Source organism: Tauraco erythrolophus, chromosome 3 (genome assembly GCF_009769465.1).
Source record: "Tauraco erythrolophus isolate bTauEry1 chromosome 3, bTauEry1.pri, whole genome shotgun sequence".
Lineage (NCBI taxonomy): Eukaryota > Metazoa > Chordata > Aves > Musophagiformes > Musophagidae > Tauraco > Tauraco erythrolophus.
The window spans coordinates 58,121,248-58,141,438 of NC_141467.1; the positions used below are offsets into that span (position 1 = coordinate 58,121,248).

The following is a 20,191-nucleotide window of genomic DNA, read 5'->3' on the forward strand; positions in this document are numbered from 1 at the left end:
GGGCAGTGAAGAGCAGCTTTCTACTTACTCATCATTACAAGCACTTACTAATGATAATGATTTAGGCATGCGTAATAAAAAGCACAAAAATTTTAAATCCTTAGTTTTGAATAATTTAGCTCTATGCTAACTGTATCCAACAACGATCTTGTAGTATTCTTTTAAACTAAGACAGATGACATTGACAGACTACCTAGAACTTATACAAGACTTCATGCAGGAAGTAACTATGCAACTGTACTATCACTGATAAAAAGCATTTTATTTAGATCTGCGTGAATAACTAAAAGAAAAACTTTTTAAGAGACCCAATGGCTACACAGGGTATTACTATGCACCTGATCACAATTCAAATATAAGGCTTTTGGACCTGTTGCAGTTGAAGCATCAGGAACTGCAGAAAAGTAACATGTACAGGGCTCAAAGTGAAAAGGGGACTTTTTCATTGCTTTCTGATGGCTCTGTCCAGAGATTAATAATGGGTAGGTAAACAGCTTTGGAAAGATTTAAAAAAAGACAAAATCTGTCTCAGTAAAAGTAGTTGCTGGTGATTGGATGACTGAGAGACATAAACGTAAAGGTATATTTCTAGGACTAAAAGGACACGTTTTAAGATACACTATTAACAAAGTACTTTTCATTAAAAAATAATCCAGTACAACAACTGTCATTGAAACCTTTGGGAAAGTTTGTAAAATTCATCAACTCTACATTTAAGAAAAAAGCTTAAAGACCAAATTAGGAACTCATCTTGGATGGGCTTTGTGTAACAGACATGAATGAACCTAACAGAACAGTTAATCGCTCACCCAGTATTTCATGAGGTTTGATCATTCGCAGCTCAAAGAAGGTATTGTAGCAGTCCAGTGCTGCTAAGAACATATCCATCCACCGCATGACAGTCTGTAAACTGAAGGGCTCCTGCATACCACGGAGTGTTGGCTGAGAAAGGAGCCCAGATGGACATTTGACATCACTACCACCTCCTTCAAATTTGTTAATGAGGAAAGAAATATCTTGGTTTTTTAGAATATCAACCAGCCAAGAAGATGGAGACTTGTTTCCTGATAGAAATAAAAACAGAAATATAAATCCTCTAGGAAAAACACGTTTCAAACTAGCAAGAAATCAGAGGCAAATGGACTGACACAGCCAAACTTTTGTGTTTTAAACTGGATCTTTTAGTAGAGTAGGTATTGGCTCTGGTTTAGCCTCCATTGCACTACTTAAATTACCCACAAGGAAGAGGACAATTTACAAGACACTTCCATTAGTTCCTAGTCAGCAAATACTGCCTTTGCAGCTGGAGACAACAGCTGTTCTGGGCCTGTACGTTCTCCTTCCTGGTTGGAAGGAAGTTTGCAATAAAACCCCTCTTCTATGCCCACAAATCCACCACAAACCCTGAGGTTCTCACAATATTTGATTTCCAATATGAGCAACTACTCAGTTTCTATTTAACAGCACTGGGTGAACAGACAATTACTTCACAAATAATTTTTCTTCTAACTAATACTTTGCACAGAAAACACAGTGGGAAGGCATGCACATTATCTATGCTTTCTGTATACTAATACAGTGTGACTTACAATACCTGGTAATAAAGGAACAAATTCATAGAAGAGCTCCATGGCTTTATGTCGGCACTCTGTCTGAGGTCGTCCACACTGCACTAAGAGCCACATGACAACATCCAGAAGACACACTGACTTAGTAGCTGGAAATCCTCTGCACAAAAATATTAGGGATTAACAGTTCTCATGACATCTACCAAGAAGCCATAGCCTTCCAATTGAAAAAAATAAAAATGTTTCATAAGCATTATGAATGTTCTTTTATCTAACTAAGCACAACTCATCTGCACTACAAGGAAGAGCTCTTCTACAACACATCCCGCACTGCTCTCCTTTCTCCCCACTCTACTATGGGTCCTCAGAGCACAGTCTTTGCAGCAAAACCTGAAAAAGCAGAATCAGGTCTCTTTCCTTCTCTTTGTAACACTTGGAGAGACGAAAACGGAGATTAAAGCTTAAATAAGCCTGCACAGTTTTATCTTGTCCCTAATTATCCAGTCTAACTTACTATATGCCACAGCAGCGAGCTAACTCCCAGACTCCACTTGCCTGTTTCTTTAGGGTCACAGGATAATTCAGGTCAGAAGTGACCTCAGGAGGTCTGTAGTCCAACCTCCTGCTCAAAGCAGGGTCATCTATGCAATCAGACCAGGTGACTCAGAGCTTCATCCAGCCTGACTCTGAATCCATTCTTGCTTCTTTCACCTTTTTTCACTACCCCTCTTTAATCACTGATCATCCTACTGCAGCTTGTCTTACTTCTGTTAACATTTACAGCAATTAAAAAAACCCCAAACAACTACTTGACAGGAGTTTCCTCCAAATGCTTTGTAACACCAGTGCTAACGTTATTATAAACACTGCTATGAGGGACGTATGTGTTTCTTTCCCTTCTGTCCTTGCCAAACTAAAGCAAGCTCTCTGTTCTGAGCTCACCGTGCTGGAATAAAGAATGAACATCACGATCCTTTTTTATCACATCCCTCATTTCTCACCAGTGGTTCAATAAACATATCAGAAGATCTCTATCAGCAACAGTCACAGGATGAATTTACCATTCAGTTCTAATATTAATATCTAGTATTAATTGTAATAATTAAGTAATAACTACATATATTGTTAACCAAAATGTAGTATTTAAAAAGCCAAAGAATGGTAAATTGCTGACCGTGGTACCCGTCGTTTTCCTTCCTTGTTCAGAGAAGGTGCTTTATACTTGATTATGCGCTTCAGGTGATTAATAGCATCGCAACATTGTTGAGTGGTACCTGACAGAAAGAGAGAACTCATACACATAAATAAATGCTACTAATTCAGTTAAATGAATCAAGGTATTACCACCACAGAAATGGTGCAGGAGACTTACACACAGGATAATGTCTATCACCTCTACTACTCTGTTTCGACATTAAATTTTTCAAGGCCGCAGAACAAAATCATAAAATAGCAGACAGGTCAACTTGGCCTGAGCCAACCATGAGCCCTCTGCTATAAAACTGTGTATTCTATTTTCCATGCTCATGCTTAGAGAAACTGTAAAGTTTTCCCACACAAATATTTCTTCTGTGGCCACTTCTATCTCATCCTGAATTGTTTCTCTGAAATAAATAAATCTTTGTAAAATCAGTTTTTGGTTTTATGTTCTAATTATTATTAATTGATGAAAGTCAGAACATGGGAAAAAAAAAACAAAAAAAGAGAAAAGCGATTTTACTGAAGAAATATTAGTACTGTGGAAGAGGTCACAGATTCTTCACACAGCTACATATTGTTGTAGAGAAGAATGACAATGCAAACAGTCAACAGTATTACAAAGATCATAAACATCTTCCACAGAATATAGAGAATTGCCAATTTTTCAAGCATTTTGTTTGTTATAAAAAAATAGACTTCAAGATTCTCACCAAGCTACATTTTTACAACGTGTAACTGCAAAACGAAGACCCAAATCAAAAGCACCATTAGCATTTTTAGTATTACTATAAAACTGTAAACCATCATAAATGCAAAAAGGTTCTCTCTTGCACACAAAATCTTCCACCTTTGTATGCTGCAATGAGTCGATTCAAAGAGTTCCTAACTACATATCAAATGACCTCTTTATCAGTAATTAAAAATAATCCTTTCTTTGCTGCAAAAGTAAGCACATGTACCTTTCCTCCAGTTACAGATTCATGGTTAGGTTTAGTTTTTCTTTTTTAATCCAAGATTCAACAGGATAGCTTTTTTCTTCATCCCATAGTTAAATAATTATAGCTCACCTAAAGATTTCTCATCTGTATGGGTTAAGGCTAGACTTTCCAGAAACACAACCAATGCTTCAAATACAAACTTCTCCACCAGAGAATTTTCTTCCCTTTAAAAATCAGGAATAAATATGATGAGAACATGAGTAGAAGCAGCACTACGTGTGAAATTCTAATTAAAAACCAAATTAAAATACTGTAAAGATAAACTGCACAAGATGTTTGTATGAAAAAATACATCTAAACCATTCTAAAAGAACAGCAATTAAGATTTGTTGACCTGTACAAGGCACAAATAACTTCCTATAAACTTGTGATCGAAATTTAAACTTCTACACCCCCCACTTACAGAAAGCCTGAACTACAAAACTATAATTAATCTGAGTAATTTAATTTTACGGCTATTGTATTCCTTAGTAGAATGAGTGCCAGTGGATGACTGTTTTGAGTTCCATCCTCAATTCTTTTTACCTCCTTGAACCTTTAGTCCAGGTTAGCTACTGTTCCGAGCTTTATTTGCTCACCTAAATTCTCTGTAGATGCTGTTAAAAGCAAGTGCTGCACCCAGTCTCTTGAAAGAGCTGGGATGAAGAGCAAGACTATACAACCGTTTAAAAAGAGACTTGGTGTTTGCTGGGCTTTTCTCCTGCTGTCTTGGTGTTGTTTGTTTAATAGACCATTTCAAAAATTCTCGTACACACTGACCACAGAAATCTCTCAAAGTGCTGTCAACTGGATCCACTATGCCACTCTGAAATGACACAACATTATTTCATTACAAGAATTAAAAAAAAAGGCATTGTCTTAGTGCAGTTATTACACGCGGCTTATTTAGACAGTACTATTTGTAAGTTAAAAAACCGTACTCATGCTTTCCCAGAAGTAATAAAGCCTCCAAATTATTACTGTCCAAGGGAAGGGGGAGCATTTCCAGCCCTCACAGCACTGCATTAAGCCTTAAAGATCTGAATTTCTATTTCCATCTCAGCTACTGAGCAGTTTAGAAGCCTCTTCTTAGTCACTTCATTTTCTGGTGAGCCAGTTTCCTCTGCTTTAGAACTGGTGTGGCAACACTGACTTTTATTTACAAAAAGTACTGCTAAACCTCCTGATCTATCTTGTCTCCAGCCATTTCAGGTCAGTGCAAAAGCCAGTTTTAAATTTAAAGCCTTTGCACTTGGTAAAAGCAAATAAGGTTAGAAGAAAATTAAGCACATATCAAAAGCAACTTTCATTCAGAGCAGGGAAAAAGAAAATATGTATTTCAGTAGTTCCTTGTCTACACTGATGATAAAATTAGTGTTTCATTAATGCCATAAGCATCCTAAAGACACTACCTGCAAAGAATAAGACAAATCCATCATCAAAATCTTGGTAGAGAAACATTAAAAAAGATCACAAACCTGATAATCTGCTTTCCTTCTTTCAGACAAATAAAAAGCCATTATATCTGTTTATGTGCTCCTGGTTCCCTCAGTCGTAAAATGATGCTTGGTAAAAATAAAGTCATATGGTACAGAAAAAAGAAAAGGAAGACTTATGACCTACCAAGATAGCTTCCAGGAACACCACGGTGTCTTGACTCTCAAATTTTTTGTTGTTCGTAAACCAGTGAATGAGTTGCATGACTAAAGGCTCATATAACTGTCTTGTTACCTGAAAAGAGTAAAACCCAACTACATTTCTAGGATTAATATATTTCTATACTGTTTTGCTATTCAAAAACATATAATTTAAAAATACTTCTCTGAAGAAGGGTCTATGAATAATCAGCTTCGTATAACATTCCCATATCAAGGATTAAAAAAAAAAAAAAAAAAAATCTGGTTTGCTACTTTCAATTCAACTAGTCTCAAAATATCTCCAGGCTTACTTTCAGTAAGATCCTCTGAGGCAAGAGAAAAAACATTGCATGCAATGGACTGATACCAATATACAGCCAGGGAAATAGGTAAGTTTGGTTTTAAGCTGTATTTTGACCTAAAATCTCTCAATCTTTACCATATACATTACTCTAACTTGCTGGATTTCAACAATTCTACCTATAAGTCAACCTGACCAAATACTGTCATACTCTAACATGAAGGAAAGAGCCATTAAATATACTTGCTCACAATACAATGTGTATGCCTGTGTGCATTGGTCTGGAACAAACCAGACATTATTTACCTATGGTTAATGTTCAGCCATATGCCAGCAAAAAGGGTTTCACCTAAATTGGTAACATAGTTTTCTGTGTATTTTAACAGAACACAAATCCTTTCAGTCTAAAAATGGAATCTGGATGCCAGGGTCCAAATAGCAGACTGAAAAGGTACAAGATCTGTCATTTCAGTAGAGCTGAATCCATGTGCCTATTCTGTTGCATGTAAAGGAGGAGAAATACCAAGTTCAGATGTTTGAATTAAATGTCATTCTTAGCTATCAACGAGGCAGCTACAGATTCTCTCCCAAATACTTTTCTTGTGGATTGTAGCTTCACACTCATCCAATATAGAAATAATCAACTTCACCTCAAATTAAGTTATCACAGAAAAAGAAAAACACGGAAATTAAATATAGTAATAAAAAACAGCTACTACCACAAACAAACCTTGAACAACTTGAACAAACCTCTTTGTTCAAACCTTGAAACCCTCATGTATTTGTACAGACCTTTGAATTATGCTCCATTATTGAAGCCCTTGAAAAGGCCCCATCCCACCCCACCCTGTCGCCAAAATCCTGAAAAACTATCCCTAAAATAACTTACAAAATACATTACATTTGGGGGGGAAAAAAAAAAGGCTATGTGTCAGGATAATCTCTAAATAAAATTATAAATTAATTCCCACATTTAGAGGTATTTTAAACAAGCTAAAACACTTAGAAACGAATCCGTTTACCTGGTCTACATCACAAGCAAGACGCAGCAGTACTGGAAATACTCGCTTATGTAACTGATACATGGGCGGGGGACCCTGGTGTCCTTCTGGCATCTGAGATGCTTTCCCCAACATATACGTGACTATGCTATGTAGCAGCTCACATGCTGCAACCTGAAATTTAAAAATCCTTTTGGTTATGCATTCATAACTTTCATAGAGAAGACAAAATTGTGGGCAGGAGAGAACGAGTCAAAAGTAAGGGTGTAATTGAGAAATCACTCCAATCTACGCTAAATTACCATTCCAGGAATGCATCATGTCCATGAAAATCATTCACACACATTCTAACCGGCCTTTGTCCTTGTAATTTAGTCACTGTCATGGACAGTCACTTTTCAGCTGGTGAAAATTCATTACTGGGTAAGCCACCTATCACCATGTTTTCAAGGATGCCTCCATTCTGGAGTCTCTTTAGATACCAGTATCCCAATCCAGCAAAGCAGCAAAATATTTGCTGAAGTGCTCTGCTGGAGTGGGCCCACAAGCTCATAGGCTAGGCATGAGAAGGAAACCAAACACTGAAGATCAGCTAGTTTAAAATTTTCATTATTATCTTGAGTGTAATTCTCAAAGCACAATGGTGTCTGATACGAGTTTATAGTGACTTCTGCTCTTCAGTTTTTAAACACTCAGAATAATGTCATCATGAAAGCACACCAAAGAAACACATTGCTACCTATGAATTGATTAAAACAGATTTTTCTTAACAAGGAAGACACTACTTTATGCAGTATTTATCAGCTAGCACAAAAAAAGAGGCAGAAAAAAACATCAATACTTTTGTTTGTCTGTCACTTGCAGAAAGAGCCAGTTCTGTCACACGAGGCAAGAACAAATCCAAGTAGATGACAGGCTTCATATCTGCAAATGGTACAGCAAAGCTCAGACGCTTCTCAGTGTCCCAGGATACACATTTCTTCATCATCTCTTCTGCAGAGGTAGCTAATGCATTTGAAAACACCAAAAAAAAAAAAAAAAAAAAAGGCCTTTATATAATATACACAGCACAAGTACTTCTGTAGCTCAGTGAAAAAAAATCTTTAATCTTCCAACGTCAGTTAGATTGCCACAAAATTATAATGCTTTATACATCACCAAATGTTACAAGTATCAGAAGGACGTTAGAAGGCCAGTTTCATTTGCACATCCAAATAGATGTTTGGCCATCACATGGGGAAAATAATTGCAGTCAACGTTTCAGGAGATAGCTGCAGCAGCCTCCGGTTTCAATACAGGTAAGTTTGGAGACAATTGCAAACCCCGAAGACATTGAATCACGTACGATTTAAAATACTTCTTTGAGACATCCAACATATTACTTTTGTCTTCTACTGTTAGAAACAATTCTAGAAGATCAGATCAGACAAGGAGACTCAACATGAAGTCTCCTGCAGCTGCACACAGAATGATTACATTTACAGCTATGTCCTCCAAGGAAAATTGCCATAATTACTCTCTTCTCTCTCTCTGTTTCCATATTTGTCAATTTGGTTAACAAAGTGTGGCCACACTTTGTATTTAATTTCCAGGGAATAATGCAACTTTCCCCCAATACTTCTGAATAAGCAACAGAGAAGTACTTGGCAGAGAGAAAACTTCTTGTAAAGGCAAAAGAAACAAATGTAAGCACTAAAAGAAAGAAACAAAACTTCTATACAACCAGATTAATTTCCAGACCAACTAAATTTTGTGCTGCATCTATCCCTTAAAGCTAATGGTCAGATACTTACAGTATATTTTCTCATTCTTGTTTTAATTAGATTTTATGATTTTTTATTAAGTAATTTTTTTTAGCAATTAAATTATAAAGCTTATTCGCAGACTGAATCGAGAAGATAGAAAACATTTTTTTTTTGAGGAGACACTCAAATGGAGCTCTACTACCTGGACCTACTAAAGGTATGGTGAATCCTGAACTCGCAAATGAAGAAGTAAGCTTGCTGAGACTTATACAATTCACAGGCTGCAGTTCTCCAAAACTGGATTAAGTGGGAATTGTAGTGAAGAGGTAGAAACAAGTACTGTGGAATTGTGAACTGTGGCAGTTTTAGAATGGCTTTGCAGTCAGAAGGCAAAGGTGGAGAATAAATAAAACCATGTAGCCATAACGCGTGTAATGTTTTGCCTTTAACTGAAGTTTTCTACACACTTTTTGCATTCCATAATGTTAATACTTTGCTCTCCTAAACTCCAAAACTAAATAAAAGCAATTTTGCTTAAACAAGAACAAAAACGCACAGTTTTCCTTGAAAAGCTCATGGATTCTTATAATGTGATGATATGACCTCACTGATATCAACTTTCAACAGAGAGAGCAGATGCATGTAAACGTTTTTATTTACACTCACAGGACACTCACCTGTAATTAAGTTGTGATTGATCTGTCCTCCCAAAGACCCAAGAAGCTGTGCCACTCTAGCCCTTACTGCTTCTGAAGAGGGACTGTCGTCCTGAACAATTAAACGGACTTATCTTAGTGAAGGCCGAGTTACTTCTATACATAAATAACTTGGTTTACATAGTAAATAAAGGTTTTGTTAATGTATTAACATCCATATTAACAAAAGGATGAAGAAGGAACCATAAGGAACCTGTGGAGAGGGGAACTACCTCAAACAGGAGAACAGTTTCAGTTCAATAAGAAAAAGAGGCAAACACTGGAAAGCATTTTCATCACATTTCGTGGCCTTTCAGTTGCTATTTCTCAAGTAAAGGTTAAAATTTTATCACAGATAACACATACGTACAGAATGACATAGCAGTCTAAACAGTGGAAAGAAATACGAAGTAAAAATTACTCTCCGTTTGCTTTAATACTAGAATTTAAAGTTCAGATCCAGTATCCATATGTAAGTAGCCAACTAATTTTCATAAGCCTCTATTAGCCTGTAAAATCGATTAATTTTGCTCAGAGACCACTAGGTTGGAAATATACACACACACATATATATACAGGAGTAACTATTAGTTTCATGCCTAAAGGTTTATTCCAAGATAGTTTGCACACTCGAATATACAAATAAAACTACACTTATTTTGAGCTACTTGAGAAGTCACTGGTCAGAACGTTTGACTTCTGAGATTATGAACCTATCCACAATTAATTTTTCTTCTAAAAAGTTACACATTCGCAAAATTTGCACAGTGCACCACTGCTAAGCTGGGATCTAGTTTTAAGTGTAGAGAGGTAAATTGTTTCCACAATATATCAGTCTGGCAGTGATGTGCACTTAAAAGATTTCTTCAGTTTCCTTTCTCTGTTTCACTCCCATTCTCACCCTAGAACATGACATCTTTCCAGCTGTGCTGATGTAACAGCTATTTGAGCCACACTGTCGAGTGGAAGTCGCTGAACTGATGTAAGGTAGAAACAACCCTCAGAAAAAAAAGAGTATGAATGCAAGAAACAAAGAGAAACTGAGAGAGTTGATTAACTCACTTTTAATTCTAAAAAGAATCAGTGTTCTTACCCACGAAAACGTCTTTGCTTTTCTTAAACGCTGTATCACAACTTTGTTAAATCCTTTCTGGGCTGCTCGAGAAAGTTTCCTTATTTCCCAGTTATTCTGGGATTCCCCTGATGAACAAAAAACCCAGCATATTAATATTAGTTTATTGTACCTGTACATCATGCACCTACTTGTACTTTCTTTAAAAAAACCCACCCTGTTTTAATCCCTCTGTTTTTAAGATGTGACAATTATTCTTTCATTTTAAATTTTTATTAAAGGAGAATAACTCTCTATTAGTTAAAAATAAGCTGATTTAAGGATACATAGGACAAATCGCTGAGAAGTGACATATAAAATGGCTACAATTCATGGTTGCTTAGCAGTAGCAAATAAATCCTATTTTAAGAAAAAGGTAAATTTTTGTGTGTAAGAGAAATTGTATTGTTCCAATCACAAGAAACACACAATATAGACAAAAAGCATGTCACATTCATGTCTCTAGGCGTAACTACGAAAAATTTATTTTCCTCTCCCTCAAGACTAAAAATTCATTGCCTGTGTGTACCTGTAGATGTAGAGATTTTCAGATAACCATCAAGAAGAGGCAGAACATCCTTGTAGTAAGGTTGCATTATATGTCTGGGGATGTGAGCTGACCAGTCTTCTAAAGCATCCAGTCCCAGATCAGCCATTGGGGTACAGCTAAGGCCCAGCTTAAACGCATTCTACATGTCAAATGTAAAACTATCAGTCTTTCATTTTTAATGACTACTATGATTTAAAGGGAAAAAAAATATTTGCAAGCATTTAGTGTACAATACATCTTCCTTCTTAATAACTTCTGCCTGCTTAACATCTGACTCAAGATCAGCACAGTAGATATACATTATAGTGCAACATAGGCACTAACAGAGTCAGTTTAGCACAAAGGCAAAGTCTGAAAATTTACTTACTTATCCAGAAAGTCAAGTCATTTGCATTCTGTGTCACTGAAGATAGTGACAAAACTTAATGGTTATCTTACTTGCTCAAAAGGAAACTAACTTTGCTCCACAATTTCTGTAAGTGTTTTAGGAAAAAAAAAAAGTTAGCTGTACATCACTTTGACCCACCTGCAGTGCAGGAATATATGCTTTTATATCAAGCATGATGATGTCATGCGGTAAAGAGAGCAAAAAATTCAGACAGGAAGCCAACAACTCATCCTTATACTGTTTCATTTTCGCTGTAACCTAAAATTCAGATAAACAGGTCGAGAACAATCATAAACTTTGTAAAATCTTGATTTGGCTATATCAATATACATATAAAACACACAACTCAAAGCCAATACTGGAATCTCATTCACCTGCAGGTGGTTACCAGGAAGTATTTAATGCACAATTATACAGTTATTTCTCAATTGTACATCAATAAGTGTTCAAGACACCTCTTCTGACATTAAGTAAAAAAGACAGAAAAACACCTTAAAATCCCACTACATTGCATAATTTAAAGAGTCGAACTACTTCTATCATATACGTAAGACTTCTCAGAAGGTATCATTTTGATTGAGTCATTCATGCTTACATTCAGACTAAGAAAGTTAGCCAGCAAAATAACTCACCTCTTTTCCAAACTTTACAAACAGTGCAAAGCAAGATCTCTTTTCTGGATCTTCAGGACATTTTCTGAGACTCTTTGGACTGACACCCTAACAAACAGAAACCACAAGTCAATAGTATTAAAAAATGTAGTACCTGGTACAAATACGAAACACAAGTTGAACTCAGCATAAATACATCACTGTTCAATATGGAATGTGCATCAGCGAAAACGTGAAATGTACGTTTGTTCTATCAAAGGTTAAGAACTAACATTAATACCATGCACTGAGACTCAGCTTTTTGGAATACACTTAATATTACCCTATATGAGCAAGATATGTAGGACTGAAAAAAACCCCTTTTCAACAGCTTAATTTTCTCCTTGCCCTTCTATCTAACAAACCATAATTAAAAAAAAAATCCCCAATAGTGGATGCTCAAGTAGCAAGAATGCAGGTGGAATAAGAAAAGAGCAATTCACAACAGCATTTACAGTACAAGCATTTATGTCAGTAAGTTCCCAAATTTGCTTCATTTAGTACCATCACCAGCAGCGGCAGGGTCAGTTCTGGACTCTGCGGTAGGCTACACACATAATGGGATAAAGCACTGTCATGTTACAATAGCTTCCATACAGCAAATGTTGTATCTACCAATCGAGCATCATATTTCTAGTGGAAATCAGTGAGTGGGCAGCAACTATACTCCAGAAGTTGAGTAATTAACCCAGACACGTCTCTGCAGTTCTGGCTAGATTGTTTCTGATATCCAAGCTACCTTCTGTACTGTCTGCACTGCAAGGGTATTTCCCACCTCTCTGTCCACCGAGCTCAGGATTTCAGAAAGAGTATTACGCATGGATGATGCCTCTTCAGAAACTAGGCCTCTAGTCTAAATTTTCACTTTCTGTGTGCTTGTAACTACAGAGGCATAGGATGCTATAAACACTTGAATAAACTGGGTAACACTTTCAATGAACTATTGTGCATAAAAGACTTACATATAAAGAACTGCACCATTGTTAATAAACATGTTATCCCTTCATTCCAAAAAGGGATCTCACCTCAAAGTATTTTATTTTCTTGGCAATTTTCATTGTAATAGAAAGCAGCTTGTAGAATCCACTAATAAGAGGCAGTCTTGTTGAATGTATAATAAGCTCATAACCAAAGGAATATACCCAAGGATTAAAGTACTCCACATGCTTCTCTGGAAGTATCTCTCTAAAACAGATGAAGAGAAAACATACAGGGAAAAAAAACCCAAAGTGAATAAAATATTTGTTTCATTTTTTTAAACTTTCAAGTCAGTACAAGAAAGAAGTATTGCTATAACAGAGCAGCTCCAAAGACAGTGAGGGAATAATTACAAGCTGCCTTCTAAGGTAAGCATTGGAAGAATTTTATTTTGCTTTACAGTGCAAAGCCATTTCTTTCTCATTACATCTCATTATTAAATTTATATAAACACATGTATCACATTTCTTTACCAAGACAGACTGCAGTATTGCTAGGGGAAATCAGCTGATCCTTCAAAGGCAAACAACGCTGTACCTTTCACTTAATGCCCCATAGTACTTTAGGAAGACTGTATTTCTGGTGTTTGAAGTATTTAGGATATATGGTCAGTATAATATTAAAAGTTACAACATATAGTGATAGACAATTACACCCAAATAATGAAAGTGAATGATCTGTCTCCTCTACTCTTTAAAAAGACAGAGCTGATGAGCTAGCATGTTTTTACCTATGACCCAGATGTCTAAAACACACTTACTGTTTATTAATCATCTTGTGCATTTTGAAATATGGTATACCATCATAAGTCAGAAACAGGTATCTCTTCTTAAATTTCTTCCAATCACTTTGTAACTTTCAAACTACGTAAAAGCATATCAATACCTGCAGAATTCCACTAGATTTATAAAGGCAATAAAGTCTGTCGGCTTCGTTGGCTGGAGGTTTGAAGCAGGATCAGAAGTAGGTCCGACCAAATCACCATCAGTTTCATTGTCATCCTGAAAATAAACATTGAAGCAAGAACAAAGGATCTGTGACAACGCAGAAAACATTTACATCTTTTTTTCCAGATAAAGTCTCCTCCTCTTTTTCTAGCTGCTACTAGCTAGTCTGACACAGACAAATGACTAATAATTGACACATCAATTATTCAAAGAAATAATATGAGATGCTCGCTTATAAGAAAAAAGAGAGCAGAAAAATGAAAACCGCTAGATGCCAGAGTAGGCATCACAGATTCGGTGAATTTCTTCCAGTTCTGAAGTTGCCATTTCTTAACACTGCAATGCAATATCCAGAAATATGAAGCAAAATATTTTGACTAGCATGAAGGTTACTTCAAGGACACTATAAGGAGGGATAAGAGCACAATGAAAACAGAACAGGGAATGCGATTTTAAGTTCCCCTACAACAGCAGAAATCAATGGACAAGTCATCAGGTCTCACCTGTTCATTAACATCCAGCTTCTGAACAGTCAGGTCCAACTTCTCAATAATCTTCAAAATAGACTTTATAAGTTCATCATATAGCAACCGATTCAGGGACTGCAGTGGTGAATTTGCAGTAAGAAAGTTTTCGTCTTCAAAAACACATTCCTTTGAAGGAGGAAAAAGTTCATGTTTCAAAACTACTTCAAGGAGAACTATTTCTTGAATTTACAAACCAAGATTTGAATGATTCAGAGGATTTGGCTTTAAACAATCCTCAGCTATGGAAGCCTGAATTCACCCCTGTTTAATTCATTTATCAGCCACAAAATCCAACTAAATCCAGGAAACAGTTCTTCTTCAGCATGATGTTTGGAAAAAGTCTAGGGTTAGAAATGCAGCAACAAGACTCAGGATTACTTTTCCTTTTTTACTTCCATGTTAACTGTGCTTTTACCTTCATTGTGTCACAGTTCAGTAGACTTCTAAAGAGATACAGATAGTCCTTATAAGTTGGCACTTTCCATCTCCGTGTCTCATCCGCTCCAGCTTCACGTGAGTCTTCTGAAGCTTCTTTTCCAAAAAAATCCTGAAAGGATATCACATTTTTCAGAAACACTACATACATAACTACCTGACTTAAGCCAAAACACAATGTAAAATTACTTCTGTAGGTAGAAACATGAAATGTTTTGCCTTCTCATTGAACCAATCTGGAAAGAGAACAAAACACTCAGCTCCTTTCAAAAATCTCTAAAGCTCTTCTCCTTCTGGCAGTCAGTTATTTGAGAAACTCTAGTTATCCTGCTGTACAGGATTAAAAAGCTTTAAAATCCTCCTTTAACGTAAATATTCAGTAAAACTTTAAAAGTGTCCAAAATCTGTTAACCTGGAAGAAAGCTGGATGACCTCAATTACAACATACCTTGTTACAGACAACCTGAGCAAACAAGAACTCCAGAGAAAAAAACAGAGTCTATTTCTTGCCATTTTTTTCATTCAGTACAAGAGGCACATTCTCCTTATTCCCAGCAGATACAGAGATCAGAGACTAATAACAATTGGGCCACAATTCAAAACAGACAATGCTATTTTCGCTTCTTTGGGCCTTCCCCTGTATACCGAGCTAGATCTTCAAGAACTGGAATTTACTCTAGGAATCTAGATTAGATAAATATGTTTGAACAGTTATTTTACCTTTGAAAATGCGATCGGCTTGGAGAAGATTCTGATTAATCCCTGATGCACTGAAACAAAAAAAATTGCCTGAACAGACTTAAAAAGGCACAGTATCCATATGGCTCATGTTGGCCATAAATTAAATCAGTCTATTTTCTATATTCTATCAGGATGAGGAAGAAGCAAAAGAACACAGATTTTTCTTTAATGAAATATATAGCCAAAACCAGAGCCATAACTCTAGGATGTTTCACAGGGAATCAGTTTTGAACCTGCTTCTTACCACTTTTTCTTAATACTGCTTTGACTTTTCCCTGAGTCTGAATGCAGTGATGATCAAGGCATTGCCCATAATGCCCATATTGAAAAAGGCAAAAAATCCCAATGACTCTCACAGACAAGGACTTAGGATCTCCATTCCAGCCTGGAGTTTTGGGTGCACATCACAACCCAAATCAAGAAAAAAAACAATGAAAATGCCATAGTAATAGAGAAAAGCCACTGTAAGTAACTGAAATAAATAAATAATTTCTGAAAATCATTATAATGAGATGTCAAGCATGCTGGAGACTACTGGAATCGTCAGCTACCAATGCTGACATGCTCATCATTACATTTGCAGGACTATACCTGACTAACTGCATATTTGGAATTTTCATTATTATCATGTACAAGTTTCAAAACTTAAAAAGACTGCACTTCTAAGAGATGACCAACCTTCTGTGACATTTTGTAGGGGTAGTTGAAAGAATATCGAACAGATTTTTGTACATTTTTCTCTGAAATCCCTTTCTCCTCACAGTCCTTCAGAGCAGGAACACAACTCTTACGTTCAAACAGACTATCACAAAACAAACTCCTGCCCTTGATGATGGCCATTCTGTCATCCAAAACAGTTTTTAAATGTATTGCCTAAGTGATTTAATTCATATTTAATTTCATATTTTTAATACTGAAAAATAGCACAATGGGAAGCCTAAACCTCCATTCCTAGAGGATGGGAAAAGCTTCATTTTTGACCCCAATTGGCTATTCCACATATCTCTCTTAGAACCAGTTACTCAGTTTAGGAAAAAAAAAAAAGTAAGCAAACAACACAAAAACTAAACAAAAAAAAAAAAAACCAAAAACACTATTCCCCCAAAAAGCACAACAAAGTTAATATCACAGACTCACCCACAGTGCTAATAAAACTCCACAGAACTGGACCTTTTCCTGAGAGGGCTAGAAATACCTTTATTATAGATCTGCAACAGACTAACTGCATTTTTTCACTGTATTGTGGAAAGCTATTGATCTGCAGCACAACTAGATGTTCAAGAACCGGAGTATATACTTCAGGAATCTAGAAGAAATAAAACCAAAAACCCTATGATGCAAACACAATGATTATAACTCGGTATCAAGGTGCAGAATGATGCTAAATTATTTCAGCACGATACTTTGTTACAAGAGTTTAAGTCATGACCTACTCTGAGAACAATGAAAGACTTAGCAAGTGAATACATCTTAGATACAAAAACCTCCCAAAACCCAAACAGAATGAAAAAGTTTCCTGGAACACATTACAGAAAGTAGCTCCTGAATAGATTAGTGCTTCAGTGGAACTAGTTTTAAGCTTATTAGAAAAGTACCAATTTAATTAAACAACAGCATCACAGCAGTATAATCAGTTCATCCTTAAAATTCTGAAAACACAATCTAAGTGAAAGTCTCTTCTCTGCCCACCCTTACTTCCCAGCTCCAGCTAGGATCCAGAAAGCCCCCATTAGAACACAGACAGCACAGCATCAAAGGAAAATCAAACTAACACCCTCAGAGGACATGCTAAGTATCTGTATCAAAAGAAAAAGCAGTAATAGGGTGGTACAAATCACATAAAAAGAAGGGTAAGGCTAGATCCAAATAAATAGCTTTTCCTCAAATAAATAAAAACATATTTACATTTAGCTATCATGGTTTTTATTACAATGCACTGTAGCATTTTATTTAGTATATTTTGTGCATTTTCTTTGTTCAAATAAAATCTAACAAAGTATTCTTCTTCTGATATTCTTCCCATCCCCTAGGAGCTAAAGGTCGTTATATTTCAGATAAAGAAATACCGTCTATCACAGGCAAGTTCACAGCCACTACCTTCTTATACATCCCTATCTGCATAAAGAAATTGGTACTTCAAATATTCCACTTACCGTATCTATATGGAATATCACACTTGCAATGGACTGAAGGAAACTTGGTAGCTGATACAGATGGTCATCTATTGTTTCTGCTTCTGTAAGGTACATTTGCTTACAACGCTGAAGGAGCTCAACATACATGTCGTCAACATCCTTAGAATGTATAGCTTTACAGGGCTAACAGAGAGAAAATACATCACTGTTTTAGTGACTTTGTACAGGCAAGCAAACATGTGCTGTAGCACTAAAATCCTGCCAAGTCATCACTGAACTGTAATAAGAATAATCTTTTAAATTTTTCCTGGAACTCAATACACCTGAATTAACTAGCTTTAAGTATTCTACTTGCTAAATGTACGAGAAACACGGTATCTGCAATGAATGAAAATATGTGACTTAACCAAAAAGACCTGCCCTCCACATACATGCACAAGCATGGTTTAATTTTTTTTTAATTTGCAGTTGTTTTACAAATTACCTCCTAGCGTCCTGACAGCAGTGAGTGCATTTTGGCTGTTCTGATTGAGATTCCTGCTCTCTAGGAAACATATCCAAGTGTTTCCACAGCAGAGCTGACCTAGTTCTACCATCTAAACGCAGACAGAGCTAGCAAGGTATTGTCTGTATCTAAGCAATTAAGTGCATTGTCTGTATCTAAGCAATTAAGTGCATCCTTAAGTTTTGTGATAGCTGTACATGAAGTCTCTGTTTTTCCATTTCAGAACTAGGGTACAAGCAGAAGTAACTACAACTCTCAATTCTGGAAGTGCTTTCACCAAATTCACTATGTGTTTTAATAATTTTCAACCACAATGTATTTTACAGTGTGGCTAACTAAATTCAACACTTCATCCAGAAACAGAAGCATTCCCTAAATAACAAGCTCTGTAGAACTGTGAAAGGGATGGTATGTATGATAGCTTTAAATTCATTCAGTATGCTGCTTTATCAGAATAAGTTCAGTGCACATACCGCTGCAAAAAGCCCATATCCACGAATGGCAATGGACAACTCCTTGTTGCTTGAATCCATTCTTCTGATGATTCCATAGAACTGCTCCATGAAGAACTTCAACTTGCTCTTGTGTAGCTCTGCATCCTTAGCTACCATTAAAGAAATCTGTAAAGCAGATGCAAAAATTTCAGCATTTCCAGAAACATGAAAAAGGCCACCAAAAAATAGCGTCTTAAAAGATACCCAGCTCATAATACAGAGCACTTCAAACAAAATAATTACTCGTTAAACACATTCACTGAACTTCCAAGCGCCAAATATTGCAACTATTTCAATAAATTTTACTTTGCTTTAGTCTCGGAGATCTCAGTGCAGCTACAATACCTGCTTAAGGAATGAATCTAGTGCAGAATGACTTGCTTTCTTCAGCTCCTGATGTGTGTGGCCACACCATTTACACATTACTTCAAAGAGGAAGACATAGTTGTCCAGGAGTAAGGTTCCAAACTGAGCAGCATGCCAGCTGAACAACTGTAAACCAGCTGCAATTTAAAAACAATTCTCATTAAACCCCAGACTTATATTCCACTTTCCAAAAACAGACCAGACTACAAAAGTACACATTAATTCTTTAGGTAGGTATACCTACCATGACTGGAAGGTCTAAAACGTATTCTTCTAGCCATTACAGTACCAGTATACAAACACTAAGAATTCAAGCATAAAAACAGCTCTCCAAAATCCTCTTTTTTACGCACACCATTACAGAAAGCACAGCTGTGTTCTGAAGTAATTTATATTAACAGTGAAAAAGAGAAGGACTCTACTGGTTACAAATGATAATACTCAATCGCACAATTCACAAGGATTTGGTTACTCCAGTCAGGACACATGCCCAAGTCCCCTCCTACACCAAACTGTGATGCAGACAAACAAAAAGTTCAGAATCTAGGTAATTTCACAATCCTACATATAAGCATAAATGAAATTTCAAGATCCCTAATGATTTTTTTTTGGCAGACTATTTTTAAAGAGAGTTTTACCCTTCACGGTTACTACGGGCCTAGTATCCAAATTTCACATTTTTCGCAATTTCTACAAAAGCTACTCACATTTCACAGGTCAATTTCTCATTTTCATGAACTTCATTTGTTCCCGACTTCCTTCTCCTTCTTCCAGTGAAATTCTCCTTCTCTTCCTATTTTTTTACCCCAACCCACCATCTTCTCTTTTCTCCTAATTTTCTACATTCCTTTTATTTCTACTCCTACCATGATTCCTTTCTCATACCAGGGCTTTGTACTACTCCAGAGGGGCAAAAGGCATCAAGCGTAATGCTGCTGTTGATAAGCTGATTAGACCTTGCCTAGTTTAGCCAAGTACATGTTTAATTTTTTAGATTCCAACTTAAAGTACACCCGTTTTGCTCTCCAATCAGCTTAGAAAACTGAAGACAGCCTGTAGAGAACAAACAACTCCAGACAGAAGACACCACTGTATGAACAGTATTCACCTCAGCACAAACTGAAATAATTTACAATCTTACCTAGATGTACTGCATATCGCTTCTGGTCGACCTGCAAAATCAGAAAAGGTTTGTCACATTTCTTCTTCACTACGGCTAATTTGCTTGTGCAGAACAATT

General features: G+C 36.4%; 1 protein-coding gene across 1 annotated transcript in view; it reads right to left on the bottom strand.

The window, feature by feature from the left end:
- Nucleotides 1–20,191, bottom strand: part of PRKDC (protein kinase, DNA-activated, catalytic subunit) — an 84,906-nt gene that overhangs the window by 58,841 nt on the left and 5,874 nt on the right. Inside the window, 23 exon segments of the mRNA XM_086608636.1 lie at nucleotides 810–1,064; nucleotides 1,595–1,728; nucleotides 2,743–2,842; nucleotides 3,836–3,930; nucleotides 4,345–4,571; nucleotides 5,369–5,476; nucleotides 6,706–6,858; nucleotides 7,526–7,689; nucleotides 9,107–9,197; nucleotides 10,218–10,324; nucleotides 10,765–10,924; nucleotides 11,312–11,431; nucleotides 11,806–11,892; nucleotides 12,849–13,008; nucleotides 13,687–13,802; nucleotides 14,252–14,401; nucleotides 14,691–14,822; nucleotides 15,431–15,480; nucleotides 16,589–16,757; nucleotides 17,605–17,769; nucleotides 18,565–18,711; nucleotides 18,931–19,088; nucleotides 20,093–20,123. Of these exon segments, the coding sequence (XP_086464762.1) occupies nucleotides 810–1,064; nucleotides 1,595–1,728; nucleotides 2,743–2,842; nucleotides 3,836–3,930; nucleotides 4,345–4,571; nucleotides 5,369–5,476; nucleotides 6,706–6,858; nucleotides 7,526–7,689; nucleotides 9,107–9,197; nucleotides 10,218–10,324; nucleotides 10,765–10,924; nucleotides 11,312–11,431; nucleotides 11,806–11,892; nucleotides 12,849–13,008; nucleotides 13,687–13,802; nucleotides 14,252–14,401; nucleotides 14,691–14,822; nucleotides 15,431–15,480; nucleotides 16,589–16,757; nucleotides 17,605–17,769; nucleotides 18,565–18,711; nucleotides 18,931–19,088; nucleotides 20,093–20,123 (3,079 nt within the window).